This window comes from Podarcis raffonei, chromosome 4, assembly GCF_027172205.1.
Source record: "Podarcis raffonei isolate rPodRaf1 chromosome 4, rPodRaf1.pri, whole genome shotgun sequence".
Taxonomy (NCBI): Eukaryota; Metazoa; Chordata; class Lepidosauria; order Squamata; family Lacertidae; genus Podarcis; species Podarcis raffonei.
In genome coordinates, this window is record NC_070605.1 from 8,508,729 (window position 1) to 8,531,779 (window position 23,051).

The 23,051-nt window shown below is 44.1% G+C and overlaps 1 protein-coding gene across 4 annotated transcripts in view; it reads left to right on the forward strand.

The window, feature by feature from the left end:
• The window catches only part of FAM168A (family with sequence similarity 168 member A), a 173,223-nt gene that overhangs the window by 63,972 nt on the left and 86,200 nt on the right, over positions 1–23,051 (forward strand). For all 4 annotated transcript variants that reach the window (XM_053385404.1, XM_053385406.1, XM_053385407.1 and 1 more), the window contains one exon: positions 5,858–5,946. In XM_053385404.1, the coding sequence (XP_053241379.1) occupies positions 5,877–5,946 (70 nt within the window). In that variant the 5' untranslated portion in view covers positions 5,858–5,876. The remainder of the gene's footprint in view (positions 1–5,857; positions 5,947–23,051) is intronic.

The window sequence follows — 23,051 nt, forward strand, 5'->3', positions numbered from 1 at the left end:
GGTATTTGGCAGTTTCTATGCAAAAATAGCACTGGAGCACTTCTACTGTATGTCTTTTAGGTCTGTCTTTTCTATTATATTCAGTCTCACACTGTTTTTAGTTGTGTGTTGTCTGTCCATTCCCATTGTGTCTGCGTTGCAAAGCTGCTGTAATAAAATAAGTTTCTTTTTTAATTTTTAAATTTTTTATTAACAATTTCAACATAACAAATTATCAAACCATATAATCGTATACATTATTTCCCCTCTCCCCCCTCCCTTCCCCACCAAAGACTTCCCTCAGCTCCTCTCTCTGATTTCTCAGCACATATTATTCTCTGCATGTTATAAAATTTTACATATCCTTACATTATCTATCTAACGTGTTATCAACCAATAAATTTGTGTTGCCAAGGAGTCCAGTTTATTTTGTTGTCTTTTTAGATAATTTGTAAAAAGCTCCCATTCTTCATTAAATCCACAGTTGTCCTTCTCCCGCAATTTGTATGTCAATTTAGCCAACTCTGCATAACTCATCAATTTTTCTTGCCACTGTTCTTTCGTTGGGATTTCCTCATTCTTCCATGCTTGTGCTATCAAGACTCTTGCTGCTGTTGTAGCATACATAAATAAATTCTTTGTTTTTCTTGGCAGGTCTTGTCCTACAATCCCTAACAAAAATGCTCCTGGTTGTTGTTTTTTTACAAATGTCATTTTAAACATTTTTTTCAGTTCATTGTATATCATTTCCCAATAATTTTAAAGTAATAAAATAAGTTTCAAGCCTGCATCTGCTTTGGTGGGCTCTTGCCACAATAAAATGTGTTCAGGCTTTAAGGTGTCCCGAGTTTATTTGTTGTGTTTGTTGCAATGGACTGGCACAACCCCTCTCCTAGATTTTACTTGTCTTTCTGACTTGTTTCTTCTCCCTGCCTCTCCAGTGCCAATGTGAAGTTGAACTATGTATTTGACTAGGTAGAAGTGTTGCAGAAACTATTTCAGGCAGACCCCATTTGGTGCAAACCTAGATTTTTGCATAAGCAATGTAATAATCAGTTACTGAACTGAGAAATAAATGTTTCCAGTGCAACTGCTTGTCCACACTTACAAAACAAAAATGATTTTGTAAATCCCGCTTTTAAACGGGTGACGTGGTTGCATGGTCTAGTGAAACCAGTGCAGCAAATGAACTTTGCATCTAAAGACCTGTAGAAGAAGAGAAGAAGAAGAGTTTGGATTTGATATCCCGCTTTATCACTACCCGAAGGAGTCTCAAAGTGGCTAACATTCTCCTTTTCCTTCCTCCCCACAACAAACACTCTGTGAGGTGAGTGGGGCTGAGAGACTTCAAAGAAGTGTGACTGGCCCAAGGTCACCCAGCAGCTGCATGTGGAGGAGCGGAGATGCGAACCCGGTTCCCCAGATTACGAATGTACCGCTCTTAAGCACTACACCACACTGGCTCTCGGGTCAGGAATGAGCAAGGAATAGATTTGGATCTCCTAGTACAGTGCTCTCCAACCTTGGACTACAACTCCCATCATTCATGAGCTGGCTAGGGATGATGAGAGTTGTAGTCCATCAACGTCTGGGACCCAAGTTTGAAGATCACCTTGCTGTAGACCACTTGGTGATTTGCAGTAGGTGGTTAAAGTAGGGGTGGCTAACCTTTTTGGGGCTAAGGACTACATTGACTCCAAGATCAACCCTTCTGGGGGCTGCGTGGTCAAAGTGGGCATAGCCAAAATGTAAAAGTGGGTGTGGCCATTTTGGGGTGGGCTTAGAAGATTAAAAAAATAAGATGGCATATTTGGAGTTGGGAGATTGAGAGCTCGAAAAACAGGGGGGCTGGGTGAAGGGAGGAGTAGAACAAGTGAACTCAAGCTCCAATTCTTATGATGACTACTTTGAATGGGAACAGTGGAAAGCCACTGTTCTGCAGTCTTGCAGTCCTGCCTCTCAGGTTGCAATGGATTCCAATAGATCAGTTCTGGAACCAAATGGTGATGAGTTTGAATATAGTAGCCGAGGTATGTCTCCAGGTCTTCACGCATCCTGGCCAGCACAGCAAATAAGTGGTCTGATTGCATAGTACTTGTAAATATTACCTGGTGAGGCTTGCAGCAAGAGGACATCCCTGCTGTGTTGCCTGTCATTGTACCTTGATGGTGTGCTGAACCTCTCTCCAGCACCGTAGCTGCTTGCTGGAATTGCCGGGTGTTCATAATTCTCAGACTTGGTTCACTGTCTCTATTATGGTAGATTTCTTTTTCTTTTTCTACTTTATTTTCAATGCAAAATTACAACATAAAATATAAACAAAATAATACATTAATCAAAAAATCGAGGGAAGAAAAAGAACAACCACAAAAACGTAAACAAACACACATACACTTTGACTCCCTTCCATCCTTTTGAGACTTCAACTTTTCATTTTATCTTGATTATTGTGTTATATATATATGTTATTTCTAGCTTTAGACCTTTTATAACCATTTCTTCATTCCCTTGACCTTGCAAACTTCATTTATTACATACCGATATGTTAATTCCAGAACAATGTTTTTTCATATACTCTTTAACACAGTCTCATTCTTTTATTAATTGTTGATCTGATTGTCCTCTTAAGACTGCCTTTAACCTTACCAAATCTATGTATTATGGTAGATTTTATGAACCCATGAGCTGAGGACTGGAAGATCACTCTGCAGACCAATGACAATGGCACTTTGTACTTTATGCAAGTTTTAGCTTTCCTGGAATCTCATCTCAAGAAATTTGGGGGAGTTGTAATTGCGGGTGGATAGGAGTTTCTTAACTGTCAATTTTGGGAGGAGGGGGCGTGACTGTTAAATTACTTTAGCACTGCGTTTGTAGCCTAGAAGTATCTATGATATTGCTCTTTGAAGTTATTCCTTTTTAAATCTAAAGACTCTTATCTCCAGCATTAAAAGATTCTATCTGCGAAGCACTCTGGTGGAGAATTTTAAATTCACACCAGTCAGGAAATTGAGACTTATGGTCCCTGCGGCAAAAGTAACGGCCACAGTGCATACATATATTACGGTGTAAACTTAATGGCTCTATAAATACAGTAGCAAAAAAATACTGCAGCCGGGCAGGAGTGCCAAGCTGCAAAGGCTGAGAGGACCATAAACTTGGCATGTGTGACATGTAAATCTTCGGCTGCAATGTTGTGTGGCGGATGAGACTCACAGACAGGGAACACACATTCTTCCAGTTGCGAGGGGAGGCTTTTGCAAATATTCATTGATTTGGACAGTTGGTGTCTGTTTCCTGGCCATACTCTCCACCCCCAAGTTCTTTGCTTTTTTACAGCCTCCATCTTCTCCCTCTTTAGAGAGCCGCTAATACAATGCTAACTTAGAAGTGGCAGGAAAGCTAATTAATTAAGCACTAATTGTCAAGCCAATTGTTGCTAGGCTTAACATTTGACTTGTTTACTATCTGGAAATAAAAAGGAAAAGAACTAATGATCTAACAAATTGCTCATCGCTCATAAATGTCCACATTGTTGTATGTATGAATGATTATTTTATGAAGTAGGCATCTTTTTTCCCCCTTTTCCTTTTAAAGGCAATCCAGAAGTGGTGTAAACGTGATGGGTATGATGTTTAAAATTGTCTAGGTAGCCGTGGAGACAAATGGTTTGCCTAATAAAGCTTAATGACTGATTTTTCCCTCCACTAATCAGAGCTAAGAATGTGCTTCATTAAGATCATTAACTGAGTATTAGTTGCTTAACTGTCAGTCCTAGACACAAATTCCCAGGTTCCTTGCTTTTCTCTAAATAAAAGCCAGAGAAAAAAAAGATCCTGGCTCCCTTTAATCATCTTTATTAGTAAGATGATGGGCAAAAGGGTTATTAATTTTTTTTAAAGGCAGTTCTCTGCCTGGAGCTGCGACATTTCGGATAGTACGGAACATACTGTTGCTGTGCCAGCCAGAAAGAATATTTTAGTTCATATGTTGGTCTGGCAACAGAGAGATAAATGTGAAGCTAGCTTTTTGTTATAAAGAGCTGAGCTGCATCCAGCCAGCCATTTAACACAAGTAGGCCATCAGACCTTGGCGCTTCCTCAGTGCTGCCAAAGCTTGAACTATAGAGCAGAGCCCAAAGCTCCACTCAGGATGCTCCCTGGATAGTTGGTTTAAATGTATCTGGAAATCTGCATCTTTATGTGATTTGATTATTTGTTCCTTGTACCTTCTCTCCCCTCCCGCCAAAGCTCAGGCATAGATACCTGTTCTGACCTTTTAACCATAGTTAACCTTTTAACCATAGTTTAAGGTAGGTAGCCGTGTTGGTCTGCCGTAGTCGGCACAAAAAATAAATAAATAAAAAATAAAAAAATTAAATATCTGAAGAAGAAGTGGTATCTGAATAAGTGTGCATGCACACGAAAGCTCCTACCAATAACAAACTTAATTGGTCTCTTAAGGTGCTTCTGGAAGGAATTTTTTTATTTTGTTTCTTTTCACCATAGTTAGCCAATTTGGGGATCATTCTGTTTGCTTGAGAGCTCACCTCCCTTCCGTGGTGTGTCGCATGTACGTTGCAGCCATGTTTATCACTTGACAGATTCATTTTCCTAACAATGGCTTGCCAGTGGGATTGTGGAGTACTGAAACCGTGACAGAATTTCCACCAATCCCTATTTCCCCCTGGATATTTTAGAGTAATAATTGGTGTAAGTGAAGGCACCAGGCGAGTCTCCCTGGGGAGAGCGTTTCACCAATGGGCAGCCACCCGTTCTAGTGTTGCCACCCTCCAGACCTCTAGTGGAGGGGGGACCACAAAGAAGGGCCTCAGGTGATGATGGCAGGTCTGCCCGGGTTCCCATCGTTCTGCCCGGACACTGAGGTCCAGCTCTGAGGGCCTTCTGGCAGTTCCCTCGCTGCAAGAAGCCAAGTTACAGGGAACCAGGCAGAGGGCCTTCTCGGTGGTGACGCCCGCCCTGTGGAACGCCCTCCCACCAGATGTCAAAGAGAAGAACAACTACCAGACTTTTAGAAGACATCTGAAGGCAGCCCTGTTTAGGGAAGCTTTTAATGTTTAATAGACTATTGTATTTTAATATTCTGTTGGAAGCTGCCCAAAGTGGCTGAGGAAACCCAGCCAGATGGGCGGGGTATAAATATATTATTATTATTATTATTATTATTATTATTATTAGGGGAGGCAGTCCTGGAGGTATTGCGGTTCTGAGCTTCATTAGGCTTCATTAGGTCAAAACGAGCACTTTGAACTGGGGCCGGAAACTAATTGGCAGCCAGTGCAGTCAGGTCAGGGTCAGTGTAATATGCTCAAACTGTCTTGTCCCAGTGAGAAAGTTGGCCGCTGAATTCTGCACCAGCTGAAGTTTCCGAACAATCTTCAGAGGCAGTCCCACGTATAGTAGTTGCGTATCACAGCTGAGCAGAACCTCAAGCCCAGCGCTCCAGCTGCCACTCAACACTAATAGTGTAATGAATGTTGCTTTATGATATCGGTATGATTTATTTCCCGAGAAATGAATCTTACATTCAGTGTACAACATGCACCTGTGGCCCAAACATTGTGGGGTTTGATCTGTCCTTTGGCTTGGACTCCCCCTGGTGGAAGAGGGAATTGTTCTTTCTGATTTCTCCCAAGTACCATTTCATCGCAGTACTGAAAAATGCGTTTCTTGCAATTCTTTCGCTGTAATTAGGAGGACAGGTAAGTCACCCGTGAGAATAATTCAGTAAGCTGTTGTCTTTTCATAAATACTTACCTTTGCAGCTCTATATCATGAATCGTAAACATAGTCCTTACCATCTTAATGTGAGAGTGGGAAATATTTTTCAGTAATCACTTTCCCCCTTTCTCTTTCAGAGTTTTCACGTCTTCCACAATGAATCCAGTTTATAGCCCCGTTCAACCTGGGGCTCCTTATGGAAACCCTAAGAACATGGCCTATACAGGTAAGGTTGCTTATATTCCCATGCTCAGAGGCCTAGTTCCCATGCGGGTCGTGTGCCTTTTTATGGGATGTACCATTTCAGATGGAAGGTGGGGCTAATCAAACAATGCTCTTTAATACCCCCACCTCCACTCTCTGCATGTAGAAAGCTAGATCCGGGATGGCAAGTCTTAGCTGGGTTTTAGCCTTGTGAAGTTCTCTCTGTGTGTGTTTTGCTTTGTACATTTGTTCCTGAGAGCAGCACCTATCGGCAGCTTGAAGTGGTGTAGTTCAGATAACAGGTTTTGTGTGTACCAGGCAGCTGGTTAATTCAGATAAGTTGAACCCTTCCAAGAAGTGCGTTGCTGTAACCAAGTTTTGTTGTTCTTCTGGGATCTTGTTGTTACCCTTGGAGTTTCCTTCAGCGCACCAGCTTTTGTTTCGATAAGACTTCTCTCCTCAGGCATGTTCTAATGTGATACTTCAATTTGGGCTTAACATTTGGTATGTCTACCCTATGGGATCTCATCACTTATCTTCAGTCTGCACGCCTTAAAAAAGTCAGTGGTTTCGCTCTCTGCTGATGGCTGCTTCCTTCTGCATAAATAATTCTCTGTAGGTTACAGTGATGAACTTTGCCGTGAATTACCACTGATGTAACCTGTGAATATTGCACAAGAAAACTCATCCATATGTTAGCAATTACATCTGCTGAAAATACAAAATGAAAAAAAGAGAGGCCCCAATCCAGTTATTTATTGCTAATGGTTTCTTGTTTTAGTTGCATGCCCTTGCCTCTCAACTTTATAAAGATTTCCTCATTAGGGTTCCTTAGTGAAAAACACAGATAAAATTTCCCTGTAATTATTGGAAGTTGTTTATTTTCTGCAACTGTATTGATGAATCGGCAGCTAGATTTGGAATATATGACATTTCCTTTTCCCTTTTCTATTACTGTGCCCTGTCAGCAACAATAGACTTAGGAGCAGGGCAACACTAGTCACTCTTGGAAGAAACTGTTTTTCCAAATCCTTTTTGGTTCCAATTCAGGCCTGGTTGGGGGAGCAAAACTGTCTTGGTTGTTCTGTGGGGTGACGTTTGCTGAGAGAAAGATAAGGGATATGCGACCCTGACGATTCTGTTAGACCAGGGGTTGGCAACCTAAGGCCGATGGTCCACAAGCAGCCCACGGTCATTTAACCGCCCCAGGAGCCGAGCCGCCTGCTTGGTGAGTCCCTGCATGCTGCGCTAAACCAGCACGGTGCGGGGACTCGCTTCTGCGATGCCGGAAATCGCATCTGTGCAGACGCCGGAAATCGCGGGCATGGGCGCTTATGTGCGCCCGCAATCCGGCCCAAGGAGGAATCTCGGCTGGAGTGAACTGGCCCAGGCAAGGTAAACCTCTACCGACCCCTGTGTTAGACCTTTTGATACATTTGGCCACGGTATCCTTCTGGATAGGCTGTCCAGGTTAGGTGTGGGAGGTGGTTTTTGGCAGTGATTCTCTTCCTACTTGGATGGCTGTTTCCTGAAGGTGGTGCTGGGAGCTTACTGCTCAGCCCCTTGGCTGTCATACAGCCCTTACTGTCAGAAAATTATTCCTGGTGTTTCCTCAGAATCTCCTGTTTTGTAACTTGAATCCATTGGTACTGGTCCTACCTTCCAGAGCAGGAAAAAACAAACTTGTTCCATCTTCTACATAGCTTTTTATTCGTTGTTGTTGTTGTTGTCATCTACTTATTATTATCTACTTATTTAGTGTAAGCCACCCAGAGAACTTGATGTTATGGGATGACATACACATACCATAAATAGGTACGGTGGTACCTTGGTTCCCGAATGGCTGAGTTGTTGAATAAATCGGCTCCTGAACGCCGCAAACCTGAAAGTAAGTGTTCTGGTTTGTGAACATTTTTCGGAAGCCAAACGTCTGACGTGGCTTCCGATTAGTGCAGGAAGCTCCTGCAGCCAATCAGAAGTTGTGCCTTGGTTTTCGAACGGTTTCAGGAGTCGAACAGACTCCCAGAACAGATTAAGTTCGAGAACCCAAGGTATCACTGTAATAGAAAATGGGGCCAGTATCTATCTGTCCTAGATCTTTTTGTCACTGTTCTGGGATGCTGTTCTGGGATGCGCCAGTTGCCACAGTATAACAGACTATTGTGAGTCTACAACCACCATGTTGTAGATCTTGAAAGAAGCTGCCATGTGTCCTACAGAGCCTAGTTGTTTTGTTTGGAAGTGTCTTCATTCCTGCTGCCGCAGCCGGTAGCAAGAGACCCGTCTCTGAAAAACCTTCTCAGTAGGAAATTAGGAAGATGGGCATTTTGACCAATGCCAGTTGGCATGCAGGGACCTAAAATATGAGCTGAGCATCTAGTGCATAGAAAGGTGGCGGAATGGGGCAGCTTAAAAGGTGCAGGTACCTGGGGAGAGAGAGACCCGAGGAGGAATGATGTCATGGCTGGTGATCCGTATGAATTGCATAAGAGGCAAACCTGCACAGGATCTGGAAACAGAACGATATATTGGAACAGACAGAGTGTTCCAGCAGAAAATCAGGAAATGGCTATAAGGGAATAAGAGTTCAGGAGAGGCTGAGAATAAGCATTCATGTCATGTCTGAGCTTGGTTCTTTGTGTGTCTTTGTAATATGCATGAAGATAAATGTTGTTTAATAGCGTCAAAATATGTTAACCTCCTGAACGTAGAAGACAAGCTTATGATAATCTAATGTATTCTGTAGGCAGCTGTATGAAAGATATGCATTTAAAACTTATTTCAGACTCATAGGGCAAAATAGGAAAATAGGAAGTTTTGTCTGTGGTCTTGGCTGCTGAAGGAGGAAAGGGCTTTATTTGCTAAAATAACAGATAACCCTGTTGCATTTAGACTAACGAAGGTGCCACAAGACACATCTGTAGTTGACAAAGGTAGCACTCAGTCTCCTGGCATTTGTAAATACTTGTTTTCTCTCAAGTGATGCAGTATACACTTTGTTCAGAGTTTTCCATGAATTATCTTCTTCTGGCTGAAGTTGTATATTGAATAGCCTTTTAAAAATCTCCTTATTTCGATGCGCTTTCTCCTTCAAATTCAGCATCGTTATTCCTGCTGAATCTATATTGTGAGATAGCGTGCAGCAAAATGGCTGGAGCGACGCTGAAATGTTGAGTGAGCCTTATGTATTGGAATGGCTGGTTGCCTTCCTTTTGCATGACTGCAGCTTAGCAGAAATGTCAAGCGCCTTGGCTTTATTCTGGCTGCGTGTCAATGACAGGTAACTGCTCTGTCTGTCTTAACATCCGATGAATCAAATGAGCTATATGAATTGATTACACCAAAGTGTTTTATTTGAGCTACCTTGGCTTTAGAAAGGGAAGGCTGCAGTTTGAGTAGCTGTTGGTCCAAATAAAAGGCATTTACTCACTTTCAGGACCAACACTGTTCCAGTGACATAGACCTGCTGAAAGCCCTAGTGCTCTTATCTAATTTGAATTGATTTAAAATAGATAAGCCCCCCCCCCCAAAGCAGGGATGGAGAAGCTGGTATCCTCTAGATCAGCCATAGGCAAACTCCGGCCCTCCAGATGTTTGGGACTACAATTCCCATCATCCCTAGCTAACAGGACCGGTGGTCAGTGTCACTTTGCAGACAATGTCAGTGTCGTTTGTGCAGGTTCTCTTTGCTATTTGCTTGTGTTCTTTTGGTGGTGAGAAAAATTGGAGTTGGCCTAGGGTACGGTTGCTTGTTGTGATTGGCTGTGGCGACCTTTGTTTTCATGTGTGAGTGGGGTGGGTGGGTGTTTTTGAATCAACCATATTGATTCATATGCTGTTGGTGGATTCCTGTCGTTGTCTTGTTGGGCTGTGTATGTACCCTTGGGGTCTTATGATGCAGTCAAATGTCACAACTATGTACCTTTGGCTAACACTATGGGTTCCTCGCTCAATCTTTCCAAGATTATGGAATATAAAGGTGGATTAATTTAGAAGCCATAGCAAAATGTTTTTAGGTATGTTAGTATTTGGTTCCATTTTGTATTTTTCTATATCCTGCTTCTTCTTCTTTAATTAATAATAATAATAATAGCGAGTGCTTTGGTGAAAAATTGGGGGATATGCTTTGATAAAGTATTGTGGGCAGTTACAGAAAATAAAACCTGATGCATGCAAGCAAGCAAGCAAGCAAGCAAACACACACACACACACACACACACACACACACGTACAAACATACACACTTATGAGCGTTTATGTGAATATGCCATGTTTGCTGATCCAGGTATTTGAAAGAAACACCATTTAAAAGTTTAGGTATGTGCAGGGAGCTCTTTGCTTTATTGCTGGACCCCGATTTGGATGAGCCCAAAGCTCCAGTTTACTGCCTTCCTCTTCCCATTCAGCAAATATTCTGTGGAGTACCAGCCATTCTGTTACTTAATTCTATTGCCATGGATTTGTGGCGGGCCAAAGGACTAACCTCATCATAATGAACTCAGAGGTGCTCCCCAGGGCATCCCATAATATAATTTAGCTCTCCTAGTAAGAGCCGCAATTTGATCTATTTCTCTTTGCCATTGAGTGGTGATAGTAATTAAATAGTGATGTTTTGAAAAATCAGCAGAGGTAACTTAGCTGGATAAAGCGTTCACCAATAAATGCACTCATAATTTTTTCCCTGTTGATGAAGTGTCTCCTTGATTCAACAGGAAAAGTATATTGACAGGGCTAGAAAAATAATTCTAGTGTCTAGGCAGTGCTAGCATCAATCTTTCATGCGGCCGACTTGCAGAAGCTTAAATAAATATTTCAAAGTAGTAAGACTCAGCAGTAAACTTCTACGAGTTCACGCACCTGGGATTTTTCCGGCCTTGCATATTGAGCAACTATGAAGTTCTTTTCTCTTTACATTGCATTAATGAATGTATGTGGCATTTAAAGAAATATCCCAGCCTGATACTTGAACATATGTATATACTGATGATCTCACTTGCTTTTGGTCAGGGATCAGCAAACTTTTTCAGCAGGGGGCCGGTCCACTGTCCCTCAGACCTTGTGGGGGGCTGGACTATGGTTTTTTTTTGGGGGGGGGAATGAATGAATTCCTATGCCCCACAAATAACCCAGAGGTGTACAGTATTTTGAATAAAAGCACACATTCTACTCATGTTAAACACCAGGCAGGCCCCACAAATAACCCAGAGATGCATTTAAAATAAAAGGACACATTCTACTCATGTAAAAACACACTGAATCCCAGACCGTCTGCGGGCCAGACTGAGAAGGCGATTGGGCCGGATCCGGCCTCTGGGCCTTAGTTTGCCTATCCATGCTTTAGGTAGTGAAATGGTAGTTGTAATAGTGGTGGTAGTAGTAGTAGTAGTGAGTGTGTGGTTTTTATTATTAGTATTAATTATATGCCGCCCATATGGGCAGCTCCCAACCAAACTTGAACTTGAACTTACTATTTGAGCCTCTTTTGAGCAAGTCATGATCTCTCAGCCTAATCTATGTTGTGAGATACCTGTGAATAATCAGAGCCCTGCTGGATCAGACCAAAAGCCTATCTAGTTCAGTCTTTTTTGCTCACAGTGGCCAACCAAAGTCCTGTTGGAAACCACAAGCCGTCTTTGTGCAACCCATTATCTTTCTAGAAAGCGTGGGCCAAATTTCCACAGCGGGTTGTTTTGTTTGTCTCTGACCAGTGTCACACTCTGGCTCCTTGGCACCAGAATCGGAGACAATGCAGGATTTAAGAGAGAAGATAACAAAGGATTATTCAGGAGAGGTATGTTGAAGGCTCCTCTTCAAATGTCTGCTAATTTCAGCTATTTGTAGGTTTATTATTTCCTCCTCTCTCCAGTGGCTGCAATCCACCTGAAGCATCTTTTGTTTTCACTAGCAGAATTGAGAGAGGTAAAAGGGTTGAGGTTTGATAGGTGGGAGAGTCAGCCTGCTAAGATGTCTAGGAATGGCTCTGCTGGCTCTGCTGAGTGCTTTTGAGCAAAATTGTATGGAATTGAGGGACCAAGTGAATGTGCATTCCAGCTAATCAGGTACTCAAATGACCTTTATTTGCCCTGCTGGAGGTCCCAGGGAGAGCTGGAATCGCTTGAAAAGGAAATGGAAGGCAAATTCAAACACGGAAATGCTTAACAAGGTCCCCAGGAATGCAAGTGAATGCACAAAAGGCAGGGAAACTTAGATGTTGCCAGTGTGAGAACCCATACACAGAGCACTGATGAATCAATTGAACCACTAGAGCCCTTAGATGTTTGTCTTGGCTGCCCAGGAGGCAAACAGTTGTCATAAGAGTGGCTCTTATTTTAAAAACCATGAAACAGAAAACTTCAGGATGGAGAAGAAAAGCCCAGGCACAAAATATATCAAAAGCTCTTCATGTCCTACCATTTTTCTTGCATGGGGTGAGCTAAATCTGAATTACAAAAGAGAACAGAACTATATATTTTTTGTTGCCTAAAGATCACTCGATGTTTTAATGAAAAAGACTCCCATTTATTCATACGAGAAATATCTGTGCTGTTATCATAAGACTGTCCGTGCTGGGCCAAGGCAACAGTCCACAAAAAACAGCCGCATCAAGGTTTTTCATAACTCTAGGCTGGGTGACAGTTCCTGTCCGTTAGCAAGTCCCCAGAATTCTTAAAAACCAGCGTTTTGGAATGACAAAATCCAAATTAGCAAGGGGCGGGAGAGGAGCACAACAGCACCAATGGCAGCAAGAGCAGGCAGAGGACTGGAAAGGAGGTCTTGGAAAAGCAGCATGTGCTACCACCAAACAGAGCCACATGCCATGGCCATAGCAGCAGCTCCCACCTACCCACCAGGTTTGCGGCCTGGTTTCAGTATAGGCTGCAGCCGAGGATCATGTGGGCCAGAGGCAGAAGGCATAGTCATGGATGGGCTAGTGGTCAGACAGTGGATTTGGCAAACAAGAGGAAAGATGCAGTCAAAAGCACACTTGTGGTCTAGCACCAGGTTGGATGAACAAACACCTAAGTTCTAGACCAGGGGCCAGCAGCCTTTTTCAGCCATGGTCTGGTCGACCATCCCTCAGACCATGTGGTGGTCCGGACTATATTTTGGAAAGAAAAAATTCAGTGGTACCTCGGGTTAAGTACTTAATTCGTTCTGGAGCTCTGTTCTTAACCTGAAACTGTTCTTAACCTGAAGCACCACTTTAGCTAATGGGGCCTCCTGCTGCTGCCCCACGATTTCTGTCCTCATCTTGAAGCAAAGTTCTTAACCCGAGGTACTATTTCTGGGTTAGCGGAGTCTGTAACCTGAAGCGTATGTAACCTGAAGCGTCTGTAACCCGAGGTACCACGGTAATGAACAAATTCCTATGCCCCAGAAATAACCCAGAGATGCATTTTAAATAAAAGCACACATTCTACTCATGTAAAAATACCAGGCAGGCCCCACAAATAACCCAGAGATGCATTTTAAATAAAAGCACACATTCTACTCATGTAAAAATACCAGGCAGGCCCCAGAAATAACCCAGAGATGCATTTTAAATAAAAGGACACATTCTACCCATGTAAAAACACCAGGCAGGCCCCACAAATAACCCAGAGATGCATTTTAAATAAAAGGACACATTCTACTCATGGAAAAACACGCTGATTCCCAGACCATCCGTGGGCCAGACTGAGAAGGTGATTGGGCCGCATCTGGCCCATGGGCCTTAGGTTGCCTACCCCTGTTCTAGACCAGGCTTCCTCAACCTCGGCCCTCCAGATGTTTTTGGCCTACAACTCCCATGATCCCTAGCTAGCAGGACCAGTGGTCAGGGATGCTGGGAATTGTAGTCTTGAAACATCTGGAGGGCTGAGGTTGAGGAAGCCTGTTCTAGACTATGGTCTGAAGGCCCATGAAGCTAAGCAGGCCTGGATCGGTGACTGCCTGGGAGCCACATGTGCTATAAACATACAAATAACATGGAACAGTCAAGTATTAATACATTATCATAGTCTTCTTCTAAATGCATATGAAACAAAATTACCAAAGTGCTTCTTTGTTGAAACATATACAGAAATGTGAAATATATATATGTGTGTGTCTCAAGAAAACATATTTAACAGAACCAAATGAAAAACAGGACCCTTAAAGATGATACGACCCCCCCAAAATTGAGAACAATAAAAACCTGATTAATAAAACTCAAAATATCGTCTTTAAAAACCTCTCTTTAACAATATATGCAGAGATAGCTAAATCACGATCATGAAAATAAACTGACAATTTTTAGTGACACATTGGACCTATTATATAAACTGGAATCAGCTGTCTGTGCAGTCAGGTACTACTAATGAAACCAGTTTTCTGAAGATGAGAGGTTGTAGCAGGTGCATTGTTTAAGCTAAATGGAACGGAATGAAGAGGTGATTTTAACCACTTACTGGTATAAAGTACCTAGAACTGAATAAATAGGTGGTGCGTTAGAAAACCTGGAAACAAGAAGCAGAGGAGAAACAATGAAGGAGAAAATCCTACACATGTGTTCACAGCAAAGGGAGGAAATCCACTTCATCGGGGAGTTAAACCGTAGGGTAAGGACCCAGCGCAGCTCCCTCTTCATCAGCAATTTGACAGCCAGCTGATGTACATTTTTAATGGTCTCAAGGACGCGTGGTGATTGGTGTGGTGACGCTCTCCAAATGCACCACCAGAAAAGCGCCAGATCTACAAGTGCAGATGTTGCCAGTGTTTTCAAAGCTCTGACCAATGTAAATATTTTCACATGAGCATTTGATGGCATGAACCAATGAGGACAGCCAAAAGTAGTGAAGTTTTTGTACTTTTTAATGGTCAACTGGACTACTGAATGAATGCATCCTGTTGGTGTATTCTAGAATCATAGAATCATAGAGTTGACCACAAGGGCCATTGAGTCCAACCCCCCGCCAAGCAGGAAACACCATCAGAGCACTCCTGACATATGGTTGTCAAGCCTCTGCTTAAAGACCTCCAAAGAAGGAGACTCCACCACACTCCTTGGTAGCAAATTCCACTGTCAAACAGCTCTTACTGTCAGGAAGTTCTTCCTAATGTTTAGGTGGAATCTTCTTTCTTGTAGTTTGGATCCATTGCTCCGTGTCCGCTTCTCTGGAGCAGCAGAAAACAACCTTTCTCCCTCCTCTATGTGACATCCTTTTATATATTTGAACATGGCTATCATATCACCCCTTAACCTCCTCTTCTCCAGGCTAAACATGCCCAGCTCCCTTAGCCGTTCCTCATAAGGCATCGTTTCCAGGCCTTTGACCATTTTGGTTGCCCTCCTCTGGACACGTCCCAGTTTGTCAGTGTCCTTCTTGAACTGTGGTGCCCAGAACTGGACACAGTACTCCAGGTGAGGTCTGTAGAACTGTTTCTGAATCGAAACAGTTTCCACACTGGTGACGTCCGTAAGGTGCCAAAGTTGAACTATGCACATCATTACGAACCAACCAGTCTTTGCAATTCCTGGCTCTTTTATACACATTTAGAGGTTTATTTTCGTGGCTTCTACATTGCGTAGCAAGTGCCAATATTTATATATATAGTGCACCGCAAAGATCTGCTTACATAATCAAAAGTAAAGCAGCAAGTGACTGACTCTATTCTGGGCACTTTTTGAAGCTTTCTGAACCAAGCACATTCCTATTGGAGCTCAAAACTTTGGATTTGGCTGATGTAATTATGTTCTTAGAATAGTCTTTGCTCAAAAGAGAAACCTGTACTTGCAAGGCCCCTGCGCTGAAATCTCTTAAATTAGCACAGTTACATCGGAGTGGAAGGAATTGCCCAAAAGGGAAATTCTGTGTAATCATGATATGGTACAGATAGCTGTCAGATCTTAGATGGACATTTCTGTTTACTCCCTCTATAGTCCGATGCTGAAATACACTCCTTTAATCAGTCTCTTCAACTGAGAGAGCAAAACATCTAAATTCCACTGTTGAACTTATAGTTCTCTATTTACTTCTCTTTTTTTGGCTAGAGCTTGGTGCTAGTCGATAGGCTAAATCCCTGCCCTGGTCAGGTTCAGATCACCACTTCAGGATCTTCTGTAGACTAGAAGGCTAGAAACATGCTTTTCTTACCACAAGAGAAAGGCGAGGTGCTTAGGATTCAGGGACAGATTGTGCAAGTTCCAGCTTGGTGACATTTGTGGAGAATTTCAGCCTCATTGACCTTGATTCTCTTTAGCACACGGGAGGGCATTTTTGCATCTGTTGTTCACAGCGTTACAAACCTGTGCCTTAATTCTGGTTTGCAGTGTAACTTTCCAAATGATTTCCCAGGGGAAGGTGCTGTGCTGCTGGCCCCAATTAAAACAAAGGGCGAGGGAAAACTGCTGGCTCTTATGCCTTCTGGTGTTCAAGCAGTCTAATCCTCTGCTTTTAATAAACAAAACAAAAAAAGATTCTTTGAGGATCTTACAAGGGCAAGCACATTGTGTTCCGTTGCTCCTTTTTAATGATAACTATGAATGACTCACAGCTCTGAGGCTTCACAGGTAAAAGCCAGAGTAGGGTGTGTGTGTGTGTGTGTGTGTGTGTGTGTGTGTGTGTGTGTTCGTTCCTTGTCTTGAGGATGGCTTTGAGCAGGGTCAGGCAATTGTTTAGTATCCCCAGCCAACAAGTCCAGTCACTCTGTCCTTGTTCCTTGATCTCAGGCCAGTTTTTTGCTGATACGATCAGCTACTATATTGACCCTTGTGGTCCCTTCCAGCTTGACACTTCTGTGATTCTGTGAATTGATCACTGTGATGCATTAGAGCAGGGATCAGCAAACCTTTTCAGCAGGGGCCGGTCCACTCTCCCTCAGACCTTGTGGTGGGCCGGACTATATTTTGGGGAGAAAAATGAACTAATTCCTATGCTCCACAAATAATCCAGAGATGCATTTTAAATAAAAGAACACATTCTACTCATGTAAAAACACGCTGATTCCTGGACTGTCTGCGGGCTGGATTTAGAAGGTGATTGGGCTGCATCTGGCCCCTGGGCCTTAGTTTGCCTACCCATGTATTAGAGGCAGAGGGCTGCCTTTGAGGATTACTTGGGAAATGCAGTTAGATCACAATACCATTACAGTGGTACTTCGGGTTACATACACTTCAGGTTACAGACTCCGCTAACCCAGAAATAGTACCTCGGGTTAAGAAGAAGAAGAAGAAGAAGAAGAAGAAGAAGAAGAAGAAGAAGAAGAAGAGTTTGGATTTGATATCCCGCCTTTCACTCCCTTTAAGGAGTCTCAAAGCGGCTAACATTCTCCTTTCCCTTCCTCCCCCACAACAAACACTCTGTGGGGTGAGTGGGGCTGAGAGAAGTGTGACTGGCCCAAGGTCACCCAGCAGCTGCATGTGGAGGAGCGGAGACACGAACCCGGTTCCCCAGATTACGAGACTACCGCTCTTAACCACTACACCATACTGGCTCTCATACTTAAGAACTTTGCTTCAGGATGAGAACAGAAACCGTGCTCTGGTGGCGTGGCGGCAGCAGGAGGCCCCATTAGCTAAAGTGGTGCTTCAGGTTAAGAACAGTTTCAGGTTAAGAACGGACCTCCGGAACGAATTAAGTACTTAACCTGAGGTACCACTGTATATTCAGTGGGGATATATATCTCCTTGGTGCTGAAATAGCTTCACTGACTCCCAGATACTTTCCAGGCACAGTGCTTTTTGACTAACCTTCAGTACCTGTAGGAATGCCTTCTCCCCACAACAACCTGCCTGTGTATTATGGCAGCCTTTGGACAGTTTCTTTCAAGGACTCCTGCTATCTGAGGCAAGGTGGCCGTTACCAGAGAGACCCATTTCTGTGATGTGAAATTTCCTTCCTACGGAGATTTGCCTGGCACCATCATTGTTATTTTTTGCACCAGGCAAGCACATATTTATTCTCCCAATCTCTTAAAGTATTTGTTTACCTGCTGCAAGTGACTCTATGCTACTTTCAATTGGGTTTTTGTTTTCCGTTTTGCATTGCGATGTTTCTGTTATGTGTTATGTAGATCTCCCTGGAAGCATGTCTGAAGAGCAGTATATAAATCTTTAAGTAAATGAAACAATTAAGCTTTGGGCAACGACACTTCAGACCATAGGTGGGGGGCACATTGCTAGCTGCTGTTCAAAACAAACCCCCTGTCATAGAAAACCAACATGTGAATAGGAAAGGATTTTAGCGGAGCCTTTTTGCTGAAATCCTAATGTTCAATGTTTGGGAGGTGGTGGTTTGGTATGGTAAAAAAAAAAAAGGTAAAGGACCCATGGACAGTTGTCCAGTCAAAGGCAATTATGAGGTTGCAGCTCTCATCTCGCTTTCAGGCTGAAGGAGCTGGCGTTTTCCGGGTCATGGGCCAGCATGACTAAACCGCTACTGGCGCATGGAGGACTGTGACAAGTGCCAAAGCACATGGAAACACCGTTTACCTTCCCACTGCAGTGGTACCTAGTTATCTACTTGCACTGGCATGCTTTCAAACTGCTAGGTTGGCAGGAGCTGGGATAGAGCAACAGGAACTCACCCCGTTGCAGGGATTCGAACCGCTGACCTTCCGATCGGCAAGCCCAAGAGGCTTAGTTGTTTAGACCACAGTGCCAGGTTTGATATGGAAGAGCAGTCCATCACACAAGCCCCACCTGCAGTCCAAAGTTCAGTTCAGTTCAGTTTGGATGTAGGCTTACTAGTCAGTGAAAGCCAGGCCTCAAAAGACCCTTCTCTCTGCATATCATGAGGACATATAGCAGGCCTTTTACCTTTACCTTTTCAGCAGGTGAGCTGAGAGTGCCAGTGGCCACTAGGAGCAGCACTGGCAATGTCAGTGGGAGCCTCAGGCTTCTTACAGAGGAACGGCAGATCAGATATTTGCTAGAGGCATACAGTAATTGGATTCATTCTTGGAAAACGGAGCATTCCTGCCTCTGGTAATCTTCTTTTTCAAAAGAAGTATTTTTATTGAGATGGCAGATTATGAGTGGAGCAACGCTTGAAAATACACACTTTCTCATATACAGTGTTAGAAACAGATATGAAAGCTAGGAGCTAAATGGCATCTTAAACCGAGGTTATGGGCGCAACAGCGGAATGCCTAGGCACATTTTTAAATAACAAGAATACAAAGCTGAAAATGAATGAATGCAGCTAAAATGTTACGTTCATTTTTCACATATATGTTCACAGCTCCGAACATATAACACTGGCGCTGGCCTATCTGCACCGGCTTGCATTTGGTTTCTGAGCTGAATTTGGAGTGCTGGTTTTCAACTTACAAAGCCTTATATGGCTCAGAACCCCATTAACTTGTAGAGCCCTGTTTCCTTTATGAGACTTTTGGGACGCTTACTTCATCTTCAGAGGCCCTTCTCCAAGCACCAGACCCAAGAGAGGTGTGGAGGGTGGCTGTATGAAAGAAGGCCTTTTCTGTAGTGTCTCCCCGTCTTTGGAACATTTTCCCCAGGCAGCTGAACCTGGCCCCAAGTCTAAGATCCTTCCCCGCCCCCCATGATTCCCCCCCCCCCAATATACAACCATGAGTGGATGGTTTAGCTGCTTGCTGTTTTATGGTGATTGCTTGTGATAATTTTATGGCAGGGGAATGTGTACCTGGGGGATGTTTAGTGTGATCACTTTTAACTGTTGTTGTGTATTTTAAATATTTATTTATTTACTACGTAAGTCACCGTGGCACCTTCAGGTAAAGGGAGACACGTAGTAAATATTTTTCTGGGCTGCTGTTATCTTCTGAATACCAGTGGCAGGAAGCCACAGGAGGGGAGGATGCTCTTGGGCTTGGATCCTGCTTAAGGGTTACCAATAGCCGCTTGCTTAGTCACTGTGAGAACAGGATGCAGTCTAGATTATGGTTACCAGATTTTTTTCAATGAATCTGGGGACACTTTTAAAAAAATAAACACAGTGGTACCTCTGGATGCGAACGGGATCCTTCCCGGAGCCCCGTTCGCATCCTAAAGCGAACGTAACCCGCGTTCACGCATGCGCGGGCCATGATTCGCCGCTTCCGCGCATGCGCGTGACGTCATTTTGACCGTCTGTGCATGCGCGAGCGGTGAAACCCGGAAGTAACGCGCTCCGTTACTTCCGGGTCACCACGGAGTGCAACCCAAAAATACTCATCCTGAAGCTACTTCAACCCAAGGTATGACTGTAAAAAATTACATGCTTTATAATCCCTAATTACATTACATACGCTTCAGACTCTGCTAACCCAGAAATAGTGCTTCAGGTTAAGCACTTTGCTTCAGGATGAGAACAGAAATTGTGCTCCAGCGGTGCAGTGGCAGCAGGAGGCCCCATTAGCTAAAGTGGTGCTTCAGGTTAAGAACAATTTCAGGTTAAATACGAACCTCCGGAACGAATTATGTACTTAACCTAAGGTACTACTGTATACATCAGCTGTTTTGCTATCTTGAGAAGTCCAGAGGAGGAGAGAAACCTGGGGGGTAGAGTTGGAAGCAGAGTTTGAGAATACGACTGTGGGATGATCACAGATTTGGAAAGGACGTCTGAGGGGCATCTAGGCCAACCCCCTGCAATGGAGGTATTTCAACTCAAGCAGCCTCAACTTAAAAGAACATAACGCTTCCCTGCTCCAATTTGACTTCTGCAGTTCCCGGCCGTCGGGGACATGCTCTCGTTCACGCTTTCTCTCACGCTCAGCTGCCCAGCTCTGCCACCGTTCCAGTTTGCCAAGAGGATTGAAGTCATCTCACCCCTTGTGCCTTGCCCAGCAGAGAAACCGCAGATCTTGCGCCCCTCCTGGACAACGGTGTGGCGGCCGCCTGTGACTCTCGATCCTCACCAGATCTCCTGCCCCCTTCCTTTTGAAGGATCGGGAAAGGCTTGGGAGTCACGGGCGGGCGGCCTTTTCCCGGAAGGGGCCGGTTTCTCTGTTGGGCAAGGTGCAAAGCTCTTTTTTCGCACCCTGTGAAACTCTCAAAATGAAGGGGGAAGGGGGCAGGAGATTGGGGGAGGCTTGGGAGTCACGGACGTGCGCCGTGCCTTTGCCCAGGAGGGGCGCAAGGCGCACGGTTTCTCTGCTGGGCAAGGTGCAAAGCCCTTCCTTTGCGCTCTTCGACCCCACCTCTGCCTCTGCCTGCACAAAAACTATCTTCCCACCCCTCTAGCTAATATTACTCCAGGAGAGCAGGGTGTCACGTTTCCCGGGGACATTTAATGAAATCCAGGGATGGAATTTTTCCAGGGACAGATTTGCAAATCCGGGGACTGTCCCCGGGAAATGGGGACGTCTGGTAACCCTAGACTAGATGGGCCATTGGCTTGTTCCAGCAGACTCTTATTTTGTTCTTAAGGCAGGGGCAAAACTAGGCTTTATTTCGCCTGGGTCAGAGACCCAGTTTAGCACGCTCCCATGCACATTTGCGTACACACACACAATGGCACCCCTCTGGAAGCTTCAGCCAGGGCAAAAAACCTGGCTAGACCCCCCGCCCTGTAGCTAGGACTCTGCTTAAAGCTCTTGCCATACTTTTTGTGTTTGTCCATCCAGAGCTGTGTGTGCTTTCAGAGCAGTAAACCTCTGAAATCTGCACCTCTGCAATCTTTAGACTTCCGTGAGTCATGCACAACAACTTTCTTCCCTGCAAAATGTAGCTTTAATAATAAATTGGCTTTCATCTGTCCTGATTTGCATATTCTTTTTTACAGGCAAGGGTCTGTTTCCTACCTGAAACATACTGTGGAAGTTAGGTCCTGCATGAGACTTGATTCTTGAGAAATATATATTTGCAAGACCAGTTTTGTAATCTTGAAAATTGGCTCTTTGACCATCCTTCATAGAGAGGCTGTCCTTTACTGGGCTTGCACAGTTTGTAGATTCCGTGAAGGAACAAATGAAAATTGGATCCTGCTGCTGGAATTACTTCTAATCTTGCATTCAGGCAGGCTTAGCAATGAGCAATTTGGGTAATGTTTGCATTGTCTGTTTCTATGAGCAGTGAATTAGGATTTTGTGTTTGGAAGGGTGTATATTAAATATTGAAATTTTCTCCTCCCCAGGTAGACAATTTTTTATTTTATTTTTTACATTCTAGGCAGGCATTATAATTTTGTTGAAAGGTCAGCTTTTATGGATGGAAATCTGATCCAGTGCTGGCTGGTAAAGCCTCTGTTACAAGTTGTCGAAGTAATTCTTTTGACTAAGTTGCCGCATGCCAGCCCCTGAAGTTGTGCGGTACCATCATGCCTGTAGCTGGCCAGCCAGATGTTTGCATGGGGCACACCGGACAGACACTGCTCTCCTTCTTAAACCCTCTACCTTTGTTGTCACAAGGAAGTAGGAGCCAAGTGAAGGCTTCCTTTCCTTTCCTTAGTAAAGGTAAAGGGACCCCTGACCATTAGGTCCAGTCGTGACCGACTCTGGGGTTGCGGTGCTCATCTCGCTTTATTGGCCGAGGGAGCCGGTGTACAGCTTCCGGGTCATGTGGCCAGCATGACTAAGCTGCTTCTGGCGAACCAGAGCAGCGCACGGAAACGCCGTTTACCTTCCCGCCGGAGTGGTACCTATTTATCTACTTGCACTTTGACGTGCTTTCGAACTGCTAGGTTGGCAGGAGCAGGGACTGAGCAACGGGAGCTCACCCTGTCGCGGGGATTCTAACTGCCGACCTTCTGATTGGTAAGTCCTAGGCTCTGTGGTTTAACCCACAGCGCCACCCATGTCCCACCCTATCTTAATTAACCCTTTTGCTGTTTCTTTTTGTCCCAGAATTCTGTTCTTTGCCTTGTTGGGAAGAAGGCACCGTCTACAACTTTCTGTTTCTTTGATTTGCTCTGAGTGTTGCAGCTTCAACCATGAAAGAGGATGAATTTTGTGGTGGTGAGCAGGCTGTCATAGATATGCTTTAGCTCGTGGGTAGGCAAACTAAGGCCCCGGGGCTGGATCCGACCCAATCACCTTCTAAATCCGGCCCGCAGACAGTCTGGGAGTTTGTGTGTTTTTACATGAGTAGAATGTGTCCTTTTACTTGACATCTTTCCTCAGGGCCTGCAAGACAGAGCTGTTCCGCCTGGCCTTTGGTTTGGATTCAGTCTGACCCTTATGTTTCCCTCCCCTTACGGTCTTGAT